The 26693-nt window shown below is 38.3% G+C and overlaps 1 protein-coding gene across 1 annotated transcript in view; it reads left to right on the forward strand.

The window, feature by feature from the left end:
- Window positions 1–360: 360 nt before the first annotated feature.
- Window positions 361–26693, forward strand: part of LOC136828744 (multiple inositol polyphosphate phosphatase 1-like) — a 48255-nt gene continuing 21922 nt past the window's right edge. Inside the window, exons 1-9 of the mRNA XM_067086950.1 lie at window positions 361–675; window positions 1488–1683; window positions 2693–2827; window positions 3514–3692; window positions 4027–4149; window positions 5058–5202; window positions 5398–5498; window positions 12400–12509; window positions 14842–14911. Coding sequence (XP_066943051.1) covers window positions 1488–1683; window positions 2693–2827; window positions 3514–3692; window positions 4027–4149; window positions 5058–5202; window positions 5398–5498; window positions 12400–12509; window positions 14842–14911 — 1059 coding nt within the window. The 5' untranslated portion in view covers window positions 361–675. The remainder of the gene's footprint in view (window positions 676–1487; window positions 1684–2692; window positions 2828–3513; window positions 3693–4026; window positions 4150–5057; window positions 5203–5397; window positions 5499–12399; window positions 12510–14841; window positions 14912–26693) is intronic.

A 26693-nucleotide genomic window follows, 5' to 3' on the forward strand; every position in this document is an offset into this window, starting at 1 on the left:
GAGAGGGAGGTGGGGAGGGGAGGAAGGACGAGGTGGCTGATAAAGGTAACGAGATTGTAAAGCGGATATGTGAGATAAAATCTGCGAAACGCTCCTGATTTTAGAACTGCAATTTCATGCAAGTCTATATACGAGTATTCTCTTCGGATGAAGATGAGTGTATGCGAGAAATTTTTATCCCACAATGCACAACAGATTGACGTGTCTTTATAAGTTTATCTTTGTTTTCCATCTCACACTGCAGTGAATTATGAAAAAATAAACTCTATTCTTTCAGAAGCATGTGCATTGTTGATTCAATAAACGACAACAACAACAAACAACAACACGGAACAAGCAGGTAGCCCCGACGGTATATAAGGGACAGGATATAACCGCACAGGGTATCCGCATGAGTCACAGTTGGTGTTTTTCTGAACCATATGAAAAGGACGGTAAACAACCATGACCAGGGGATACGCCTGGGCAGACAAAAAAAAAAAAAAAAAAAAAAACGAGAAAATGAAGCAGTTTGACACGCCTACCTGTTATACAACATTTGTCCGTTCCAAGAGATAAGTTCCCCCCATCTGTCAGACTGAAGGCCTTCTATCTAGGAGCCGGAATTTATTGTTAGTCTGCGCTTAGCAGCGTTGGTGAACAGCAGGTGCCCTTCGTCCAGGGACAAATCCAAAGGTAAGTGCGAGTAGTAGTGACGGACTTGCTAAACCTTGTGTGTTGTAACGCACCTGTTACTTAATGCAAACACTTTCATTCTGTATATATTAAAGGTGTTTATCGCTGGATGCTGAATTCAAAGTGGAAGAAATGGTTTTTCTTCCAGATATCGGTAAAAAAAGGTCGTCACTTGTTAGTAGTCCTGCTAATACTAAAACGATAATCTAAAGTAGTGAAGTTACGTTTGTCATATTCCATTATATGTTAATCGTTAACATTGTCAACGGCCGCACGCAATGTACTTTCAAACTTCTGAAATATTTTTTTTGGTATGTTTGCCACTTACACCTCGAAACCCTTCCACACTGGGATTCAGTATGCGGTTAGGGCTTAGGAGGACATTAATCATTATTTTTATCATTACTGTTATCACGTTCAGTGTAGATGCATTGCACGTTAAGGATCAGCCTTACTACCATTGTCAGTTATTATTAATACTAATCCATCTGCTGTTTTCACTGCTAGTATGTTTATTCAATATTATATTATATATATATATATATATATATATATATATATATATATATATATATATATATATATATATAATATATATATATATATATATATATATATATATATATATATATATATATATATATATATGATATATGTGTGTGTGTGTGTGTATGTATGTATGTGTGTGTGTGTGTGCAATACCTAACAATAAAGAATTATTCTTGTGTATAAAAACAAATCAGTGAAAACCAATATATTTCCAATATGGGTCCCCACCGATAATTACAAAAACGATACTGATTTCTAAACAGATGGAAGTGGCTTTGCTACTGAAAATATTCGCCTGGGTATTGGTCTGGCAGTTTCAGTCATCAACGGCTGATCTGGATTTATACGGGGATCCTTACTGTCTGGCCGAAGACCCTGGTCCTTATGTGATGTTCTCCTCGAAGACTCCTTACATCTTCTCAAGAGGAAGCTTCAGCCCTGAGGCGCTTGTTCCTGAAGGTTCGGAAAGAAAGTCTGTTTTTCAGTATTGTTTAAATATATTATACAATAGATATGTGTGTATATATGTGTGTGTGTGTACATCTATGTATGCACATAACGCACACACCCATATAACAAACAGTATTCCTGCATTTTAATAATAGATTACTATATAAATGCCATACTCTGTTCGTTATAAATAAAGAAACAAGTATATTCTATGCTCAAATACAGTAAGTGCATGTCTTACATCTAGCACATATGAATATATATATATATATATATATATATATATATATATATATATATATATATATATATATATATATATATATATACATATATATATATATATATATATATATATATATATATATATATATGTATGTATGTATGTATGTATGTATGTATGTATGTATGTATGTATGTATGTATGTATATAAATGCGTTGCATATGTGCGTAGATGTAAGACATCCACTTATTTACGAGCATAGAATATACTTGTTTCTTTATTTATAACGAACAGAGTATGGCATTTATATAGTAATCTGTAAGATGTGTTAGCTGATGAACCTGCTAGCAGCGCCTAAGCGCCGCCCATATAAGTGACGTCATTGTCCACGTCACGAGCTATCTGTACTTCCGCTGTGAGTTACTTGCAATGAAGATACGAAACCATGCTGAGTATCATTTCCTGATCCTGCCTAGCATTAGACCCAACATAATCTATTAACAAAATGCACGAATACTGTTTGTGCATTGATTACCATGCAACCAATCATGCATTTGTCCTATACTTGTGTCGTATAAGATTTTGATCATATTAAAATTATTTAATGTCCACTCTTCTAAATTGTTTTCCACCTCCCTGTGTTATCCTTTGGTATCTTGTAGGCTTTTCTTTTTTCTATTAATTCGATCATTATCATAGTTATTTTTTTTTACTAGAATACAGAACGCATTCCCAGTGTTACAAAGCAGTGGATTATTGGTAATGTTTCTCATAACTTATTTCAATAACCAAAGGTTGTGAGGCCGTGCAAGCCTGGCATATTTGTCGTCATGGCACTCGATACGCTGGCGACAGCGACATCGTACAATTTGAAGCGGAACTCCCACGCCTGCAGAAGCTTATCCTCGAAGCCAGTGATGCCGGGAAAGGTCAGTGACTTCGGGAAAACAGAGGAAATGTCAAGATTTTCAATATTAGCAGTTTCTTAGAGGGCTTATCAACATCACGTCGAATCCCTTTCTGATAAGCATTGTACCATTTGCCTCTCTTTCAAACACACACTCTCTCTCTCTCTTCATGTATATAAAGGTATTTCCATTCCAAAAATCTGTCACTTCATCTTTACTGTAGTTAATTTTAACTAGCCTATCGTTCTCAATTTTCTCCGCTCAACCAATTCACTTCCAAACATTGTGAATCATCTTTTAAATTCTTTCAACTTTTACCACACCTAAGTATCTCTGCACTCCTCAGCCTTTGAGTTCTTCGTACCTCACATATAATGTAAATGCAGTTAGCTTCAGCACTTTCATTCCTTTATTTTTCCTCAGCATGTTACATCTACACTTCACTTTCATAACTGAGAGTTGGCTCAATAATCCCCGTGGTTACCGTGGACCCTCCTCTTCTATTCCAAATCTTTTGTATGCAGTCTTTTATCTTATTTACTTCATCTGCTCTATGACTCGCTCATTCTCGCATCCTATCATCACCCATTGCATGTGCTTCTAAATACACTTAGGATTCAATGAATATCCGAAAATTTTGTGTTAATTGCATAGCCTCCCTCACGTGGAAAAGAACCCAGGGAGTACCGTATGATTACATTTTACAGGTGAACTGTGCCCCGAAGATTTATCTAATCTGCAGAGTTGGTCTCTGGGTGTTTTAAACGTCTCCTGGGCATCGATCCTCGCCCCAGAGGGAGAACAGGAATTGCAAGAACTTGCTGCAAGGTATAAATTGGCCTTACCAACTCTCTTAGATTATTCGTTTTCCAACGAATCATTCAAGGTTTGTATGGCTTTTAAGAAACCGTCAAATATATAAAAAACCATCTAGTGCATGTTACAAATCAGTGCATTTATTTATGAAGTACAGATGGCTCTTGAATGCATATATGCTTATTAGATCTGACCATTCGAATAAACATATACTTGTTAAATATGCTTATAAAAACTTGAGTACAAGGGCTTTGTAGATCAAATTTAACCTCTTACACAAATCAGTCAGTTTCGTTTGCAGTGCAAGCATAGTTTAGAGACCACACGCAAATGCCTGAGTGACTTGATAGGTAAACATGTTTCAAAATTGTCAAGAATAAATCTGTTGCTTCTGTTTCCTTCAGTTTCGTCACACGGCCTCCCAGAGGACAAAGGCTAGTGCCAGGGCTTATGCCAGAGGACTTTTTGGAGAGACCGGAGATACAATTTATATCCCGGAACCTCTTGATCCAGATCCAGTCATCAAGGTCAGTCGGTTCTCTCTGAAAAGGGGAATTATATATAGTATAGGCCAGGAATAAAATAATGTCAGTGCATGTACTTTCAAGTTCTTATTTTGTTAGCTGCGGTTTCATTGTTTGAAATTCAGTGCAGTGAATTTTACGCAAGGTTACCTAAAAACTCCTCCGCTGTTTTTCTGGATCACTTTATCTCGCTGCCCAACCACTAAACTCTTTTCAGAGTGCCCTAGTGCTTGGCGTGACAACGCAAATTCATAAAAATCACACCAAATTCTATTCACAAAATAACAGTAAAATGCAAATAAGGGTAGTACGCAGAGTAGGGAAACAGTGATATTTAGTGATACTTGGGGGGTTACAGGATACTTGGGGGGTTACAGGGGGGGGCCAAGCCCCCCGGAAAGGTCAGGGTACGGCGCCCTAAGTTAGGTTAGGAAGGTAAGGTCAGGTTAGGTCAGGATACGGCATTCTATGGGAGGTTAGGATTTCTCACGCCTACCCCTGTCTCCCTACTCTGCATCGGCTCCGCAAGTAGCTACATATGACAGTGAAGAGCAACTTTTCCCGAATTTTAAGATCTGGCAGGCACATCTTAACAATACAGTAAAAGTAGAAAATATTATAGATTAACATACCTTGATGTGACAAATTAATTTGTCTCTGGTAGAATTTGTTATTCTGTATAAACACTTTCTCTTTATTTGTAACTTAATTTGCTGTTTTGCTGATTCCTTGTATGGTTGTATGTACTCTTAATACGGATGCTCTGTCTAGAAAAAGCTTGATATTGAATCAGTGGTAAGACAATGTACAGAGTGATGAAGGTATAAGGTATATAAGATAATTTGTTGAGGGCAATTGTAAATTTTCTTGACTGAAGCTCTCTTCTTTTCTTTTTTTGGGGGGGCCTCTAGTTTTATGACCTCTGCAGTAAATATATAAAGGAAGTTGATGATAACCCAGAGGCTACAATTGAGGCAAAGATGTTTCAAGAAGGTCCCGAAATCGCAAAGGTTGTTCAAGAAGCCACAAGACGTCTGGGAATCAATATTACATTCGGTAAGAAACCAAACTGATTTTTACTTTGAAGGATCAACGCAAATCCAAAAACATTCAGTGAATATGTACTTGTTTCTCTAATTACCCTCTTAGGCTAGTGATTCTTATTCCTTGTCGCATTCTTCAAAATATTATAAGGACGTCACTTCAAAGTTATTTTTGCCAGGAACCAAAACTACTTATGGATATTTATAGGTGATGCTGAAACCATGTATGATGCGTGCCGATATTACAAGGCTTGGGATCCTGCTGCTTTGTCCCCATGGTGTGCTGCTTTCACTCCTGAAAATCTCAAGGTAAACTGTTTGAATTCAGCTACATATTTGTCGAGATTTATAGTTCAGACTTCTTCATTTCTCTTAAGGTTAAAGAATTTAGAGCTAAGGCCAAGAACGAGGTCCAGTGGTGCCATTGGGTAAGGTAATCATCACGGAATTGTTTACTCTAAAACATTTTATCATTCTGAAGGAGATTTCAGAAGTCCAGGAACATCAGCCAAATTTATAAGGCAAGATGGAAAAAAATGTAGAAAGCTGAATTTTTCAGTAATGATACTCCAAGACATGCTGGATTCAAATCTGCAAAGACCCCAAAAATCCTCCTTGTGCTAATTGTGTTAGAGCCCAAAATCCAAGATGGCCGCCATTTCCACTAATATTAGCGTATCTCTCATACGAATCTCACTTATGTGCAATTAATACCTGATTTATGTGTTTCTTGAATGAGAACTGAATAAGATATTTTAGGTATATAATCTTGGCCTTTTACTTAAAAAAAAAATGTCAGGAATATATAAAGAGAGAGGTTTTAGATCACAAATCTTGTTTTCAAATATTTCAATTACCAGGACTACATACATTGGAAATTTAACAAACCTTTTACAACTGCATACATTTATGACATAGTAATCATTATTTAAGGTTACTAGCCTTCAGGGGATGTACCAATATAAAAAAGACGGTCTTAACTCAAGTCTCAAAGTCGCAAGATCACAGGTTAAATTGCAGAGGTACCTGTCAAAAATTAGGCTGATTCCAAAACATGAATCTCCTGCTATAGTGACTTAGTGAGATTTAAGATAAGATCATTTTTACCACCACATATACATGCATTTGAATCGCATTAAACATATAACAAAAATTTAAATTCCTAAAAAGAAAAAAAATTCGAAACTTCACTTTTCTAGACAAATACGTTAATAATGAAATTCATTATTATTGTCATCACTGTCATCTAGAGGATAAGCATTATTGCACGTTATACCAGTGCATGAGGAGCACATTTCCGAGCAGTTCAAACCAGTTTTGCGACATTTGCATTTCTTGCCACAGCCTGTCTTACATCCGCAAGATACCATGCGTAAAATATGGTCAGGAGCCACAGGTCTATCAGTGCAAATCGGAATGAGCTTGTTCTCGTATTTTCATCCCCAATCAGTAGGTTGTAGATTATTAACATTGCCTAACCACTCCTGCACTGCAAAGTAAGCACGGTATGCATGAAACTTTGCAGCTGCTGAAGTTGGAGGAAGGCTCTCGAGTTCGAAGGTACAAGCAGATTTTTTCATTTTCTGCATATATAGGACAAATCGAAGTCTATCAAGGTCTGGTGATGTGTCATCACCTTTATACAGTTTGAGCAAGAAGCTTTCCCCTGCGCTTGCGATCTCGTCATGTGTAGCATCAACATTCTTGAATGAATCAAGTGCCTGCCAGTCATACTGTTCCAGTACCTTTAAGGCCTTCTTTTTCCTACTTTAAACAGAGCTGACACTGTATCGCACCCTGTAATTGCATGTGCGGTCAGCAAATGCTTCCTGGTATTTGGATGCCGAGCTTCCATGATGTCATATATGCTATAAACGGCATCCCGTGCATACTGCATGTAAAGATTTCGTTTAGCACGGTCAAGTAGCATCACTAACAGGTCTGTGTCCTTTCCAACTAAGATTACTGGACGATCTGTGCTGACTGCATGCTCAACTGCTGTGTCACTGATAAGAAATCAGCATCTGCCTGACTTTGAAGGCATGTTACACCTAAAGTGGTCAATTCATCCATCAGAGCGACAATGAATCTGGCTTTGTTTTGTCGATTGGCTAAGAATGAATGTTGGCTATTAGTTACAGCCATGCCAAGTTCAAACAGGATATCTGGGGCCACATTTTGGCCGGCCGTACGACGAGTTTGCTCTGCTAACTTTGTTGATAAATATGAGTTACTATACCCATCGAAGCAAATGATTGCTCCTGTGCCATAATTATTGAGAACATAACCTGAATAGTTATCAATAATGTCTTTATATGTACCATCATTTGGCCATATAACACTCTGTAATAAGTGACCGCCATCGACTACATAAAGTGGATTTTGTAGATCACCAATGGGGGTTGGATTGACATATGCTTTCAATGCATTGGCTAATACACTTTTGGTATTTTTACTCATTATACCATTCTCAAATATTGATGGTGGTTGCCTGCTGAATTCATGTTTTAGATGGTCCTTCATCTCAGAACGATTTTGTATCACAGGTGACACGCATGAAGAGTGACATGGGGTTAATTTCCACTTGGTGGCCACGGATTTTTGCGCTGTTATTTGCTATGGCAATAGATATTACTTTATCATTTCTCTTGAGCTTCGCATCAGTATAACTGATTCCAGTTAGTCTGCTCGCAGCTTCCTCCCCAACTTTTATGGCTAGATCAGCATTGGCAGTTTCTGGGGCCACTACGCCAGTAGCAATACAGACTAACTTATCCTTGTTTTCCCCACTGTATGAGAATGGTGCATGCTGTGATAAGTAAGCCTTGAACTTGTTGAAATGTGCACCATCTCTTGCAGTTGTAGTTGCACGAAGGTCTTTATGCTGATCACTGGTAAGTGATTGTGTTCCAGTGAATGATTCCAGAGATTCGCATATTGGAGCAGTTTGGGGTAGGATGTGGACCATTTTAGCTTGTGTGCTCGCTGTTATACCCCGTCCATGAGCAATACCTCCTCTTGCCTTGAGCATTCTCATCAGGATCTGTTCTATAGTCTGATCTGTAAATACCCCACACCAGAACCTATCTGATCTTCTTATTGTCCAGTACCCCTCTGAGGTGAACTTCTTATATTGGGACTCACTCATGATGCTCTGAAGTTCCTTCATTTGGTCAAGGTAGAGACGAGCTGATTTGGCATATGCAGTGTGACCTCCAGCATGGAAAATTGGAATCATCTTCACAATACAGTACAAGTGTAGCTCCCAGTCTCCGGTTCTCTCTGCTCGAATGAAGAACAGTAGGATTCTAATCATTTTCATGTACTCTATCCATAGTTTGCCAGTTCTACTGCTTAGGGATATATTCTCTTGAAGATCTTCAATTATCTGGCACAATTGGGATATTGTGTGTTCTGCAGCCAGGTCATCTGGTTGACATGTGTGTTTTAACAGCATATCCAGCAGGGATTCAATCTTGCTTATGTTTACTCCACTCAGACAATGTGGTGTATCCAACATCTCTGACATTATAGAAGCTGCTGAGAGCATGTGGGCTCGCAAAGCACGGGCATATGCGTGCCCTGTAAGCATGTGATTCACAGAGTTTTTTGCATATACAGTTTCCCATTGGTTTCTCAAACCACTTCCATTCATGATGTGACCAACTGACCCCATGTAGGACATAATTAGATGAAACCCACCTAGTCTAATGAACACATTAGTTAAGTCAGGGTATGACTCAACAATCTCAGTTGCTTTGCTGTACAGAGGCTGGTCAAAAGTGACAGATGACACACCCAGGTTATATCTTACAGATAGCTGCTGTACAAATGAAAGTGCAGAGTAAAGTGTACCAGGTTGGCTTGGATCATGGTTGATGAAGGGCAGTATGTCAATCCTGCTTATATCAAAGTTTCCTTGTGTAACCACTGTTTGGTTAAAGCCACCCCACACAGGACAGCGTGTTGGATCAGCCACAAAATAGCTTGATAACCACATGCTATCTAACATGGTTGCTAGCTTGAGACCTGGGGGTTCAGGATTTGGAGGCTGTAGCTGACCAATCTTAATCTTTTTGAGCCCGGGGACAGCTGGTTTATTGTACCGCAGAAGAGGTATTTCACCTAACTTTCCTGTGTCTACAGCAGTCCTGACCCTAGGTGAGCGCTCCAGTGCAGGTTCAACATAGTCTCCTGCAGGTGGGACACAAGCAATGCCACCAAGGGCATGCCAAGTATCATGACCTGTCAATGTGCGAATATTGCAATCAGCATTATGAAACACAAAGTTAATCAGTGAACCCTCCCAGTCATAATGCTTCTCTTCTGTTGGTAGTAGTGCATCATAAAGCCTCAGTACTTCTCGATAATCATCCGCAAAACTCATGCTATGAAGTAAATCTACAAGCTCACGGGACTCAAATTTAGAGTTAATATACACTGATATTGCAAGGAGAATGGGGGACACAAATGATCTCGGGCGAGCTGCAGCAGTTATAGCATGGGATAAGCTGATCACCTGGCAAACACTCCTGCTGCTTTTTACTAAACGTGATAACAGGCGCAACAAGAGTTGTGAAACCATATTGTCACTACTGAACAAATCTGAGAATTTAGGGAAATGAGAATTGTCATAGATGATAGACCGCATTTGATCCTCAATTAGAGTAGCTGCCATGTCAATTACTTCACAAGCTGTCAATCCAGTATCTTTATAGCTTTCCCTGAGAAGCCTATTGCCTTTATCCAAAAATGTATATATTGTCTCCTTCCCATGGTCAGTACTTACAATGAGGCTATCACCATAATGAGCTTGAAGTTTTGCTTTAAGGTGCTTCTTAGTGTAAACGTCTTCCTCCATAGCAGATTTTGCCATAAGTTCTTGTAAATCTGTAATAGAGTATTGATGGATATCACTAGCGTCTATGTGTTCACAAAGTCTCATAAAGGCTTCCTGCTTTTCATTGTCCACTGACCCGCAGGGACGACCCTTATTGGTGTGCTTCTCCAAATCACGACCACCATGAAACCTAATTTGACAGCTGTGGTGATATACAGCTTCAGCGGCAACAAGGTCACCAACATTCTGTACCCGAATATGTACTTCTTCTCCCCAACCATCACCACGCTCCATGGCCTTTGTTGTGATTGAAGACCGTAGTTCTGTTGTTTCTGCAGTGTGTACTTCACTACGACGATGTTTTGGCAACTTAGATAGTCCATCATTGTCTATGTATTCTGCACAATAAATACAACATGTTTTGATGTCAAAAGAGGGAACTTTGGATCTGCAGACATGCTTCTTTTCTTCTTCCTTGCCTATCGCTGCCTCTTGCTTACGTTTCTTGATATTGGATGGTTTCCTGTATTTATTCTTACACTGTGAATGTGTTGGAATGGGCATTTTTTGTTTAAGTATTCTTTTGTCAATTCCATCTTGTAGTTCAGAGCTTATTGACAAAATGCTATCAAGTCCTCTCTCTGTCAGGAGACTACGATCTGTAACAATTGGTGCTATGCAAAAAATGCAAACTTCCTGATCAGCCATTATGCTTCACTCAATCTGAAAATAAAATATAGTATATTAGATCTAAGAAAACATTACTGACAATTTCAATTTGGACAAGTAGTATTTAATTCATGGAAGTATGTGTCAATCATTTGTCAGCTAAGAGTGGAACGTCGCTGCACCCTGCAACAAACAAAAGTAATAGAATATGATTCTTGCCTTTTTCCTTAGACCTAAAAACATAAATTAAGTTGGAAACACGAACAAAGTTAAACTTGTTATTCATTTTTCACTCTAGAAAAGATGAAATTATTGTCTCATTGCATGAAATACAAAAAAATTCACTATTATAACTGACAGGTGGCGGCCATCTTGGATTTTTGGTCCTCATGCATTTAGCACAAGGGGGATTTTTGGGGTCTTTACATATTTGAATTCAGTAGGTTTTGGAGTATTATTCCTGAAAAAATCAGCTTTCTACATTTTTTCCCATCATTTCACCTATTATAATTGACAGGCAGCGGCCATCTTGGATTTTTGGTCCTCATGCATTTAGCACAAGGGGGATTTTTGGGGTCTTTTCATATTTGAATTCAGTAGGTTTTGGAGTATTATTCCTGAAAAAATCAGCTTTCTACATTTTTTTCCATCATTTCACCTAATGTTCCTGGGCTACAAAAGTAAATACAGAAAATAAGAAAGTAAATTTAAATGGTAAAAAGTAATTTTGCTCAGTATTTCTCATTCCATATATGCCTTGACAGCTGGTCTGTTGAAAGGGAAAGAGTAAGATTTACATGAAACTCAGACGTTTGATCCCATCTCAGCCTAAATTCACTGCTGTTTACCCTCTTTGACCAGCTTGCTTACGCTTTTCAAGTAGAAATATAGCTTAAAATTTCACTCAAACTTCACAAAAATAACGTATGCAAACATTTACCTTTAGTATGTCACACGGTTTGGTTATTTTAGAGTGGACTGAATGGGATATTTTCGGTCACGGGATTTGGTCAATGTTTTTCATACATATCAGGAAATGCTGATTTTTTTTCTCTTTCCCGGTGGCAAAAATAATTCGCTAATAGCCCGCATATAGCGAAAAGCCATTCCCTTACTCATAAAAGCGAAATGAATGGATTTTCATTTGAAAATGTGAAGCATAAAAAAAATCTGAGCAGTCATACATTCAGGTTTTCCTCAGTTTCAAAGCAATCGCTCAAATTATTTGTATAAAAAGGGAAATTTATAATCCTCTCTTTAACTTCCTAAGTCTCTTGAGAACTTAATTATTTAAACGGAAATGAAACACAATAGGATTTTTCTTGTCTGTTTCTGTCAGTACTGCCAGTTATGCTAGTTTATATATATATATATATATATATATATATATATATATATATATATATATATATATATATATATATAAAACTAGCATAACTGGCAGTACTGACAGAAAAACAGACAAGAAAAAATCCTATTGTGTTTCATTTCCATTTAAATAATTAAGTTCTCAAGAGACTTAGGAAGTTAAAGAGAGGATTATAAATTTCCTTTTATATAATATATACACACACACACACACACACACATATATATATATATATATATATATATATATATATATATGTGTGTGTGTGTGTGTGTGTGTGTGTGTATATTTGCATATTGCTGCCGAATTCAACTTGCTCTATACGTATACAGGTTCTGGAATACTGGGAAGATCTTCTTTACTATTATGAGGATGGATATGGACATGCAATTAACTATGAATCTGCTTGTCCTCCAATTCAAGACCTCGTTCAACATTTCAGGTAAGGTGTGATTTCACGTTTTTTTTTTTTTTTTGTAATAAAAATACTTGCATTATATATATATATATATATATATTGTGTGTGTGTATAACTTCAAATTCACTTCAGAGTCGGAATGGGTTCTTCGTGAAAAGCAGGAGCATTATTCCAAAAACGATCCTCTTATGCCAAAACAATGCTTGCTCTCCAGAATTAGGAAAACAGCAACTTATGAATGAAGAAAAAACATGATTTCTGAACGAGATGAGATTCATTATAATATTAAGGAGATACACCAATTGATTTTAACTCTCAATATGAACATTTTCTCAAGTGAATTTTGGTTATGTATATGAAAGGCCACTCAACGGTGGCAGTCACACACGCTACCCGAGATCTCCCGGGAGGAAGTGCTTCTTCTCTTCTCAAGTTTGTCAGTTACCATTAATGTTATCTATAGGATCCGAATACTCTACTAATAAGTTACAAAGCCACTACCAGGCAGGGAAACCATTGAAGCCGTTATCAAAATGTGGGCCATGCCCACATTTAACGGTTTTTACAGGACGGCGACGTCCGTGAAGGCATGACGATTTATACCCAACTTAGTTACGGCCCGTGCCAACAGACACAATGGCAGTGTCATGTGTCGTGAAAATGCCTTTTCATAATAACCTTGAAAATGTACAAAAAGAATTTACAGTAGCATTATTAGTGAACAATAACAAAAAGGAAAAAAAGGTGGTCAAAATATTGCCATGTACATGGCGTACGTCATATTGGATGGCGCATGTTGACATTGCTAGTTAGCCTACGTCTGTCGTAATCACATGCTGACGCCGTCTCGTCAGTCGTGATGACATTACAACACAGTTGCGTCCATCGACATGACATGGCGACTTTTGACAGTCGTCGTGACTCGACCGCGTAGGTGCTGTGCAGCCTTGCACATCCGCCGTCACTTGGCGGACTTCGTTAAACTCGGCGACACGGTTACGAATCATGCCTGAGCAAATTACGAAGTTCGCGGTCTTGAATCGCCAATGTGTGACGCTGGCATTTTTAATATTGATATTTATTAATTTTTTAAAACTTAGAAATATGTAAGAAAGACTTATTTCCAGGAAATTCTTCCAGACAAAATATGTTTCCATTATACACCCCTCTTGAAATCAAAGGCAAAAAGAATACACTGAACTTTTGCAAGCATATTCGTGATCAGCAGTTCCACTGACTGCATTATGCACAGTTTGAAGGAAAAGTTCAGTTGGCCCCTGAGAAACTCCGGAGGCTATAGCCTCGCTATTTTGGCAATTTTTTATTGCCTGTAACATTATTGAATTGTAAGCAAATTTTAATATATTGCAGTTTCATATTAACAGTCTGATTACTAAACGAATATACTGCGTTATACCCAGTCAGAATGAAAGTTCCAGTTGGCACACGAAAAATCCGAAGGCAATTTTGTCAATTTCCGCAGTGTTTGCAACTCCGCTATATTACAGTTTTCAACATATTTCAATTCTGCATTCATACTCTCGATTAGTAGACGAGTTTATTACATTATAGCAGTTTGAAGGCAAAGTCTGATTGGCCCCTGAAAGAACAACTTACCTCCACAACATTTTTATAGTAAAGTGCGCTAGGTGCTAGGTAAGAAGAGAGAGAGAGAGAGAGAGAGAGAGAGAGAGAGAGAGAGAGAGAGAGAGAGAGAGAGAGATAATCTTCCCATCTCAGAAGCCTTGCAGTCTGACTTAAACGTAATCAATTTTAGTCATGAAGAGTTTGAAAAAAAGTTTCCGTTAAGAAAAAGTCCAGAATATAAGACTGAAAAGCAAAGTTTAATCATAGAGGAATAAAATCCACAAATCTCTTAATTCATTAACTGTTTAATCGAGATTTATTTGCATAAACTGCGAAACCAATTTTCGCGATTCATTTGTTCCTTCCAATGTGAAACAACCCATTTCACAATGAATCTAATTAAGAATTGCATTTTTCTTTATCTTATTGTATCCAACACACTTAATATTTTGAAAAACCTACACGTTTTTGTGAAGTTACATACAGTATGTGAGATGTAAAAGTTAATAACACTTTTTTTTGTACGTATTTGGGTCTACATTTTTCTGATTACGTATTTGGGTCTACATTTTTCTGATTACAAAGTACGTTACCATTATTTTAAAAAGTTGCCCTTATTTTGTGTCTTGTTTCTTATGTTACGAATTATGGAGACGTCTTGCATAAGCTGTACTTTGCATGGCGCATTAGATATCAAAACATAATATTATTTACCTGCGCATATTAAAGTCAACTACCTCTGTATTAATTCAAGAAATTTTTATTTCAGGAAATTTGTGGTAACTGGGCAGGGTCCAAGAGGCATATTCTACTTCACTCATTCTGGTGCTCTCAATAAGGTATAGTGGTATATTTATTGAGTCCTCCGTAGGAAAATAGTGCCGTCAGTACACCTCACTCGGTGCACTGTTGTCATTACTTAAGCTTCTTTGCAGAGTCTCTTCGGCCCCAAGCTACAATCCCTTTCACTCCGTTTGTGTTCTCTTTCTTCCATCACACTTTCCACCCTAACAATTGTTTCATAGTGCAACTGCGAGGTTTTCGTCCTGTTACATCTTGAAAACCTTTTTACTCTCAATTTCCTTTTCAACGTTGAATAACCTCATAAGTCCCAGCGTTTGGGCTAAATTTTGTATTCCTTTTCCTTGTTTAGTGAGTCGGTAAGGGAGCCGTTTCGAGGACAAATCCATGCTACTACGACTCCGAAAATTGTGTATAACTGTTTTTAGTCACTATTAGGGTGCCCCCTACCGAAACCAGCGAAAGGGAAGGTCTGTTCGATGTACTGTGACGTAGACAAGGGTGGTCCGAGTGGCTAGCACTGACTACGCTGCCAGACGAAAGAAATGAACACAAAACGTCACTGAAATAGACCATTTGTTGTTGTCAGTTATGGTAATAAGTTAATTTACTTATTTTTCTCGTCTACACTAATGTTTGTACACCAAATATACAAACTCGAAACACAGGTTATGAGATTAATATAAAATACTGAACAAAAACAATGTATTTACAGTTATAATACAGTATATACTGATATACAAATATGTTTATCATTGTATTAAAAAATATTTATACATAAATAGTGTTAACGTCAAATTACATAAATCACAAAAAAGATGGTTTATTCTACTATAAGTGAATTAATTAATTATTTCCTTCTACATACAGCCATTATTTGGTAGTTCAAGTTTCTAACTTCATTTTTTTAGTCAAGTTTTGTTGGCTACAATATAGTTATTTTCTTGGGAACAATAATTACTCATTAAAACGTTAGTAGAAGCTCATATTATTAATTTTGCTATTTTTTTCTGTACTATGACCTTCATTACTTATTGGAGCAGCATGTTTATTATTTAACCTTTGACATTTATATTGGGATTTTACATTCAAGATTGTCCACCAAATGTAAAAAATTTTGACATATTCTGCAACCTCTAAATAAACAGGCACACAAGTGATTTTTCCAAGAGGTAATAAAGCTTGAATGAGATACTCACTGAATATTTGTAAAACTAAATGAACATTTTGTTTTTCAAAGGTGGAGGGGTGGGTGGGTGATAACGCTTTTAATGAAAGTTATATGAATGTTTCAAGAGTAAACCATCTTGTTTCAAAGTTTTTTCAGAGCTGAACGGTGCATAATGAATTTAATTTTCTAATTATGATTTCCATCAAAGGAGAACCGAGGAACATCATTATTTTATTAATATCTTTTTGGCCAAGCCAATTATTCCTGAACCATTTCAACAGATGTACTGAATCACACTAAAAAAAGGGGTCCGTTACTCTGAAATGGGTGGGGATTTTGTGATAGCGTTACAATGTGAGTGACCATCGATTACATATAGGGAGCATCTGTTGGAACTATGGCTATGTGATAAAATGCTGTGGTTGATATGTTATAAATTTCATGGGATTTTGGAAATCATGTGTTCCTTGAAATAACTGGTTTCGGTTTCAATTTACAGTCATAATGCCTTTGGTTCAGTTGTATTTTTCATGCTTCGCAGATATCATGGCAGCGTTGTTAAATTCCACGCTGAATTTCATGCTCCTCAGATGGACTGTTGTTTACCTTTGGGAACTTGTGTGATCTAATTCTGTACTACCAAGTGCAATTCCTTCACGAGATATAGGGAAGATGGCACTTGGGCTATGGTTTTGTAGTGGTACAGTGAAATTTATGAAGATGAAGAAAAAAACGGCAAATTAATTTCTCGGTTACTTTTTTCTAAGTTATGGAAGGTTCTCTTCCACCACATGAAGTTCAGTTTTGTTCGTAAACCACTGGTTAACCTTCCTCAGTCTGACACCCAGTGGCCTTCAGCATCTAGGCATAGGGAAGATGTGGACTAGTCTGAAGCTATCAGTCCTACTGATAGTTCTGGGTGAGGTTAAGGTAATTTTATGGAATGTTTTAAAACTAATATCATGCATTAGGTGAAGGACCAGGTGCATTAGGTTAGGTGTGTTAGGTAAGGTGCTACCTTGTCAACTCATTCGCGCATGACCCTTACAAAACAATTACGTCTGTGATAGGTGGCATTTCAAAGATGTGTAGCTCTGACAATTTTCGAGTAGACTGCTCAGTTTGATTCATTTTGCAGCTGAGTGATTGTTATATATAATGACATAAAAAAAGCCCCTGAGATAACTTTATACTGGTACAGTAATGAGTAAAAATAACAAGATCCAAGAAATTTTACACTCCCCCAAAAAATTTTTGCCCAGAAAAACCAGGTAAAATTACAGAGTAACTCTGCTCGGGCTATTACCTCCGAAATTGATTTTTCCTATACTTTTAGTGTTGCTGATGAAGGAGGTGGTGTTGTTTATTGTTGGGAACACAGGGTTTTGGGTGGGGTAAATCATTGGGAAAAAGACCAGACTGCCATGTTGTTGTTATGGAATGGTTCCGCACATTCGCAAGCCATCAGGGAGCCATATGTTTCAAGAAGGGATTGGCTAAGGAAAACCTATTATAAAAGGAACTGTACTAACCTAACATACCCTAACCTAACCTTACTTAGCAGGGGAGCTCTGCCTTCCGGACTCCCTGGTGAAGGAAACTAGATTTTTTACAAAAAGCTCCCCTATAACACTGCGCATGCACAATAACATACAAGGATGTCCAGCACACAAAAACATATTAGTGCTGATGTTAACTACAGATTAATTATAGTCAACTGACAAAAAATAACGTTAAATTGTTAATAAGCAACCAAAATACCATAGGAAAAGTCAATTTCCAAGGTAATACCCGAAGCGGGGTAACCCCATAGTTGTACCAAAAACTATTTGGGTAAAACTATAGAACAGCTCTGCATGGACTATTACCTTGGAAATTGATTTTTCCTATACTTTTAGTGTTGCTGATGAAGGCGGTGGTGTTGTTTATTGTTGGTCAATAACCATATATCTCTATCCTACGTGGTTGGGCACCCTTTGGGAACATGGGATTTTGGGTGGGAGGAATCGGAGAAAGACCGGACTGTCATGATGTTGTTACGGAATGGTTCTGTGCATGTGCAAGTCACTAGTGAATCATATGTTCAAGAAGGGATTGGCTAAGGAAACCTATTATAAAAGGAACTATACTAACCTAACGTACCCAAACCTAACCTAACCTAACTTAGCAGGCTGTGTTACTTAGGCGGGGGACTCTGCCCCACAGGCCCTGTGAAGGAAACTCCACTTTGTTCCGACCCGATATACTTTCAGCGAAGTTGGAAATGGCCATTGAACTTCGAACAAGGTGGTTAGGCAGTTAACTAACATCCGGGAGGCGGAAGTCCCACCTGCCTGGATATAAAGATTCCAATTGTTCCGACATGATATACAAACCATCGGTCCTTTACATTATGGCGAAGCTGGACACAGCCGTTCAACTCTTGAACAAGGTGGTTGGAAAAAGTTAGTGATTGTGCGGGTAGGACGTTTCTGTGAAATGCTCTGTGTAAAAGTGCCTAACTTTTGCGATGTTCATAGTGAATACGAAAAAGAGGAAGGAAAAAGAGAAAATAAATACTGTAGAAATTAAATCAAGTAAAGGATGATCAAACTATCATACGAACATCTCATAATTATCGAACCAGCTCGTAAAGATGGAACTCGAAAGAAAATACTGGAGAAGGACGAGTCAACCCAAATCGAGAGAGAGTCAGCAACCTGCGGACATTGCTCTGGAGAAGTTGATGATGAAGGAACTTGCTGTGAAATGTGTGATGTATGGTTCCACTATGAATGCTCAGGTATCGAGGTCAGATACACACCCATACTTCGTAGTGATAACACATTGTACATCTGTAATAATTGCAGGAGGCCTGAACAAAGAACACACAAAAACTCATTGAAGATGAACTTGAAGAAATAAAACAGAAATATTAACAAAGTTGATTCAGGATTCGGCTCAGAAAACTAGTGACGTAATGATCAACATATATGAAATCCAAAACAAAGTTGACAATGTTGATAAAGATGTAAAGGCCATGACAAACATGGAAAAAACTTATGCTGAATCACCAAAGACAAAAAAAAACTGTTTCTGATCAAATCTACAAATGAAGAGAGCACCGCAGCAAATGAAAAGAGACAAATTATGAGTAAAATAACAGCGCCAGTTGACAGGTTAAAACAACAAGAGATGGACACATTTGTAAGATTTCCTGACAGGAAAAACTTAGAAAAAGCAAAAATGGAGATTCAGAAAATCAGCAATATATAAGTAAATGAGAAGGGTAAACTTAAACCAAAAATAAAAGTAGTCTATGTCCTGAAGGTTGAAGATGACATTGTCGATAACATTGTAAAGAAAAATCCATGGATAGGTAACCTCATTTCTGAAAATGATGACTTAAAAATTATAAAGGAAATGATAGCCAAAGATGACAAATAGAAACACTCTATCATCAAATGCACACCACAAATACGAAACTATCTATGATAGAGGTGACAAATTGTGTACATTATATAGCCGTTGCAAAAGTATACGACTGTCACATGCCCTATCAATGCTATAAATGTCAGGAATTTGGTCATAGCGCAACTTTGTGAACTACTTTGAAGAAAAAAATTGAAAGAATCTGTCAGTTTAGATAAGGAGATCCTTTCTGGTCTCCCGGTGATCGCAGTGAGAAATAGCAAATTCAGTAAGTTTAAAGAACTGAACATGAATAACTCTGACAAAATTATGAGAAAAGTGAAAAACGCCTATTGTGAAAATGACCCGTTTCCCATAAGTGACATAAAAGAGGCCAAAAACTTTAATCAGTTGCGGGTGCTATATTTTGATATTGTCATCATGAGTCTAGCACAGGCATCTTTCCCAAATAGTGAAATGCTTGCTTGTATAAAGCCGGTCTGTAAAGGAAAAGGTGATAAAGAAAATCTAAGCTTCTATACACCAATATCGAACCTATCGTACTTATCAAAACTATAGAAACGGAAGTTCACAAACCAACATGGAAACACTTGAAACAACTCAACATTATACCTGATGATCAGTCAGCATACAGGAAAAGCCACTCAAGAGAGACTACATTGTGTGCAATTATAAATGATATGGAAGAAATTATAGCAAATGGAAAATGTGGCATCCTGGTTATGCTTGACCTAAGTGCAGCATTTGCCACAGTTGACCACAATCTACTGCTTGAAGACCTGAGAGCAGTAGGCATCGAAAATGACGTACATAAATGGTACAAAAGCTACTTAGAAAATAGGAAGGTTACAGTGGTTATATCAAATGTAAAATCAGAAAAGAAAGGCCTAGCAATAGGAGTGCCCCAAAGCAGCGTTCTGGGTCCACTGCTAGTTGGCATTTACACAATTGAATTATCTAGAATTCTAAATAAGCGCAAGGTTAAGTATAAACTGTATGCCGATGATACCCAGTTCTATTTTCCTGTTGAAACGGTAGAAGACACCATTAGTAAAATTAATGCAGTAATGAAAGATATCAAAAAATGGATGTCGTCGCAGAAATTGAAACTTAATGAAGACAAAACTGAGTGTATGCTATTTGGATCTGACAGTGCAATACGAAATTATGAACACTTCAAAAGAATAACTGTTGGTTCATCAACAATAAATATTGTAGCAGCAGTGAGGAACTTAGGATTATTTATTAATAATAAATTGTCGATGAAGAACCATATATTGCATATTACAAAAACCTTTAACTGTCATATTAGAAATAATGCATTTATTAGAAAATACCCTAAACGAAGATACTCTGAAAACAGCAATTTGCAACCAAATACTTTCGATGCTTGACTACTCAACCTTATATACTACAGTCTTCCTAACTACCTACTAAGAAAATTGCAAGGAGTATAAAATGGAGCCGTCAGGTTAATAAAAGGACTACGTTCCCGTGACAAATTGAGCTACATTGGCTCCCAGTAATAGCAAGAATGGAATATAAAATACTACTTGTATGATATCTCTAATGTATAGCTATGTTATTGAAATGGAGTCTGCTATCTAGCATTTATTACATCAGTTGTACTTGTGTCTGGTAACAGTGTTAATAAACAGTCCTAGCAGCAGCCGGCGTCCCACCAACGATGTTTCAGTTAACCAAGTAAATCAGCATGGTGGCATCGCTTTGGACGATTTTGTGCACATATCAACGTTTCACGAACTTTGCATGCCACACAGGAGATTGTGAACTTCTCAGAACATTTTGGCACAGGTATTTGTGAATATAAAGTTGAATCAAACTTATTATCGTATATCATTGGTCCTAAAGTCCGCAAGGGCCTGTGATATTTATGCCAACTTGGGGCAATATTGCCAATACTGGAAAGAACCCAAATATTTCCAGACCAATAAAATCTGCAGTTAAAGTTCCGAGAATTTATGTCAGAGTGCAAGTGAATTTAAAGTGCTAGGCTAAGACTTTTCAATCAAAACCACACCTAATACACATTCATAAAGTAATGATGGCTACTTACCAAATTCCTGCACCCCCCAACCCATGACCCTCAAGGCAGATGTTGAAAACTGGAAAGAATTTGAGAACTGGGATTACTACCTCACAGCTACTAACCTAAGAGCTAAAATGAGAAATGCTGGAGGGGAGGAAGATAGCGAAGGGATGGAAATCGTTGCTGCAACATTATGTACAGTTATGGGAATGAATGCAAGAAAGTTATGAATTCCCTTCCAACCTTGACCTCGGAAGACAAGAAGAAACCAGCAAGGATAGTGAAAGAATTACGTCTACACTTCGTACCCCAACGTAATGTGCTTTACGAAAGCTTTGTCTTTAACTCTGCTGATCAGAAAAGTAGTGAAAGTAATGATGAGTATATACTAAACTTAGGTCAGCTGGGTGATTCGTGAGAGTTCGGCGACCTCAGGACTTCTCTTATTAGAGACAGGGTAGTCATAGGTACTTTGGACAAAGCAGGAAAAGAAAGACTACTTGTGAATGACCGGTTCCAGATTTAGAAAAAGTAGTGCAAAGTCTTCGAGCTGCTGAAATATCTCAGGCACACAAACAGGTGGTCACAGGAAAGTCTGAAGCTAACTCAGTTATCTATACAGTAAAGCATAAGGGTATTACTAGGCTACAATCAACGGGGAAGAAAACATTCAGCAAGAAAAGCAGAAGTGATAAGACAGGAATCTGTGCAACAGAAGCAACTTGGGGATAAGTAGACCAACATCAACCAGTCCACAAAAGTGCTAGTGGTGCGGCAGAGAGGATGAGCACTACAAGAGGGATTGTCCCGCCAAAGATGTGAGATGCTGAATTTGTAGTAAAATTGGACATTATGCAACAGTATGCCGAGCAAGAAGATCGGTGCATGAAGTCAATGACGAGGGCTATGGTGAATCTACAGACGGATGCTACACATTGGGAGAAGTCAAGATGGATGAGGAAAACTTCTGGTCAGCAAATGTTCGAGTGAACAATGAAAAGACGACGTTTAAACTCAACAGTGGATTGAAAGCTACAATCGTCGATGAGAAGACGCCATGGCTTCGAGGACTCAAGCTTTCACCCTCGACGTGTAAATTTGTAGGACCAGGTGGTGTAAAATTATCTCACTTATTCAGAGGTAAGATTCCAAATGCAATACTTAGAATAGGAAATAATACCATTGATGAGGATGTATTCGTCATGTCAAAACAGCCCCTAATCTTCTCTCCAAGAAGGCAGTAGAGAAATTAGGACTGTTAACACCTGGACCCGAAGTTTACAACGTTGGAAACGCGCCTAACTTACGAGAGGATTTTCCAAAACTTTTCAAAGGCATAGGGATGATGAAAACAAAGTACAAGATAGCTTTGCGTGATGACGCAACACCCTTTTGTTTTATACGACCAGAAGAGTTCCCCATCCGCTACACCCAAAAGTAAAGGAGAAACTACAAATGATGGTCCAGCAGAATGTCATAACACTTATAACCAAGCCAACTGAGTAGTGCTCAGGAATGGGTAATGCAGTGAAGCCTAGTGGGGATGTGAGAATTTGTGTCGATCTTACGCCATTGAGCAAAGTGGTTAAAAGGGAAATACACCCAATGACCAGCATCGACGAAAACTTCACCAAGCTAAGAGGAAGTAAAGTGTTTACAAAATTGGGTGCTAATTCTGGCAGATACCCCTTGATGAAGAGTCAAGACTCTTGACAACATTCATAACCCCATTTGGACGGTACTGTTTCAACCGTATTCCTTTCGGGATTAGCTCAGCACCTGAAATTTTCCAGAGGACAATGTCAATTATTGTAGAGGGACCGGAAGGAGTTGTCTGTCACATGGATGACATTCTCATCCATGGCCCATCACAAGATAGCCACGACAAACATGTCAGAAAGGTTCTACAGTGATTGCAGGATGCGGGAGTTACATTAAACGACAAGTGTGAATTCTCTAAGGAGCAGATTAAATTCCTAGGACACATTATCTCTGGAAACGGAATACAGGCAGACCCAGAGAAAACAAAGACCATCAAAGAATTTCCAAGACCAACTGATGTTACCGAATTGCAACGGTTTAACAGTATGGTAAACCAACTAGCCAAGTTCCTACCAGACCTAGCCAGTATCAACGAGCCGCTAAGGCAACTCTTAAAGAAGAGTCAACACTGGTTCTGGGACCAGCCTCAAGAAGCAGCTTTCCAGGTAGTAAAAAACAAGTTCATGTCTACGGATGTACTAGCACAATATGATCTTAACAAAAGGAGCACTATGCCTGCCACGACGGATTAGGAGCTGTTCTTCTACAACTTGGTGATTCCGGTAATTGATGACCGATTGCCTGCATTTCAAGAGCACTAAGTGAGACCGAGCAGAGATACACAGTTATTGAAAAAGAAGCTTTAGCAGCCACATGGGCCTGCAAGAAGTTTAAGGATTAGACTATGTATTAGGTACAACCTTCGGTCTAGAGATGGACCACAGACCGTTAGTTCCATTACTCTCGGGTACTGACCTATCAAAGCTTCCACCTAGAATACTCTGTTTTCGTCTCCAACTTGCAAGATATTCGCCTGAAGCAACCTATGTCCAAGGAGTACGTCAAAATACAGCCGTTGCTTTATCCCGCGCTCTGACGAGTCTCCCAACAACGAAAAATCTTCAGTTGATTGAAGAAGTAGAAGAATATCAAGAAGCAAATCTGAAGTGTATCCCAGCTACGGAACGACGACTTGAAGAAATTAGGGTAGCTCAAGAGGCCGGTGCTATTTGCAAACAAGTAATCATGTATTGTCGTGATGGATGACCTGCAGTTATACCTTCTCAGCCACAATTAAAATCATACTGGGAGAAGAAACAGCATCTTCGGTAAATCAAGGACTTTTGATGTTCAACACCTGTATAGTTATTCCAGGATCTCTTCAGTTGGAAGTACTGAACGCACTACATGAAGGTCGTCTAGGTATCACCAAGTGTCAAGGACGTGCAAGTTACTCAGTTTGGTGGCCCCTCATTTCGAAACAATTGAAGTGATGGTTAACAAGTGCCATACATGCTCTTAAGTTGAGACCAGAGCCAAGGGAACCTCTTATGGCTATGTCCTTTCCAACGAAACAACCATGGAGCCGGATTGGTACCAATTTGTTTGAACTTGAAGGAAAGTCATATGTCATAGCAGTAGACTACACCAGCAGATGGTTCGAATTCAAAGAATTGAAAACCACGTCTTCAGGAGCAGTTATCAGAGCTTTGTCCAAGATATTTTCGACTTGGAATTCCTGATACAGTCATTTCCGACAATGGACCTCAGTACGCCAGTCATGAATTTCAAGAATTCGCAAAGGATTGGGGATTTGCTCACGTGACATCATCGCCTCTTCATCCACAAGCAAATGGGAAAGCAGAGAGAGCCGTACAGATGGCCAAAAATATTCTTAAGATGAATGCAAATCCTTATCTTGGCCTATCTGCCTATCGCTCATCTCCTCTCAGAAATGGCCTTACGCCCAGCAAACTCCTGATGAGTAGAAAGATGAATACGAAACTACCTGTTCACCCAGACGTTCTACATCCAAGGGATATCAATAAAGAAGAACTGTGGAGAAAAGAGGAGAGATACAGAGAGCAGTATTCAGCCAACTACAACAGTCACCACTGAATACAAAGCCTTCCCGCTCTACAAGGTGATAAAGTGTATATATGTGACCAAGAGAAATATGGGGAAATTAAAGAAAGACTAGCAAGCCCTAGGTCGTATGAAGTAGTTACGGACACTGGATCGACAATAAGGAGAAATAGGTGTTCTGTGATATACACTGGGGAAAACTCAGACTCTCAAATAGAGCAACCAAGAAATGACAGTCTGCAAACCAGCAAAACTACACCTAATTCAAATGACCAAAATGCCAGTGCACTAAGTGACAACAGTCACAGTGAAGTAAGGAAATCTTCTAGACTACCCAAACCAAACAAGCAGCCCAATATGCTGTACTATTGCTTATTATTATATTTGGTTAGTTTTGCACTGTACTATATTCACTGGTCAGTCTTTAGTTACTCATGCAGAGACTCTATTGTTTGAAATGTTATGTACAATTCCTTTTGAAGCTTGTCTTGTAGCTGTCCATAAGCTTGAGAGGGGGTGTTGTATGATATCTCTAATGTACAGCTATGGTATTGAAATTGTGTCTGCTATGTAGCATTTATTATTTCAGTTGTACCTGTGTCTGGTAACAGTGTCAATAAACAGTCGTAACAGCAACGATGTTTCAGTTAACCAAATAATTCAGCACTACTTAGTCTTTAAAGCAATAAAATATGATGAACCAACATATCTGAGAAACTGCTTAAGCTTCGTTAGACCCGAAATGAATATTGTAATCAGACATGCAAGTGAAGCATATAAGCTATTTGAACCTAGAACAAATTGTAAGTCAGGCGAGAGAGCATTTGTACACTGAACACCAAGACTATACACCAGAATACTGCCTGAAGTGAAGAGCATACAAGAAGAGTGCAAATTTAAAAAGGAACTAAAGACTTCTATTCTGCAGGAGCTACAGTACTGACGAGAAAACACTGAAAGACAATTATAAAATATAAGAAGCACCTTATTTTGAAAACGTACAAGGGCCTGCCAGAGAGGGAATTATCCCTGTGGAGGGCTGTACATAAAACCGAACAAAGTGAAAGTAACTACATCAGGTAGATGGCGAATACCCACCTGCCCAGATATAAACATTCCAGTTTTGCTTTCAGCCATCGTACATTGCAGACGTGATTTTGGATCTCTTTGCCTGACTGTTCTGAAGCTCTATTATCCCAGTGGGATCTTTCTGTATTTTTGTGTATATATTATGTGTTTGATATCTATTAATATACAAACCCACGATTTGTGATAGCCTTGCATAAGCTGTTGTTCCCCAGCGTGTGTCGTGGGTTTGACGGCCAAGGGCATATTTAGAGGAGTGTAACAGAGTGGTAATGCTTCTCTTCCAGTAGCCCTTTATTTAGACACTGAAGGCGTTCCCTGTACGTTCGGAGATATTAGAGTGGGACATAATATCTTCGCTCCGCTACGTTGATCAGGATGTAGCAAGTTCGTTTTCCTTCTTGGGCTCCCGCCCTCCATGTACAAGGGCATGACTGCTTCCTTTCTACTTGTGCAGAGTGTTGTTTTCGCTGCC

This window comes from Macrobrachium rosenbergii, chromosome 43, assembly GCF_040412425.1.
Source record: "Macrobrachium rosenbergii isolate ZJJX-2024 chromosome 43, ASM4041242v1, whole genome shotgun sequence".
NCBI lineage: Eukaryota > Metazoa > Arthropoda > Malacostraca > Decapoda > Palaemonidae > Macrobrachium > Macrobrachium rosenbergii.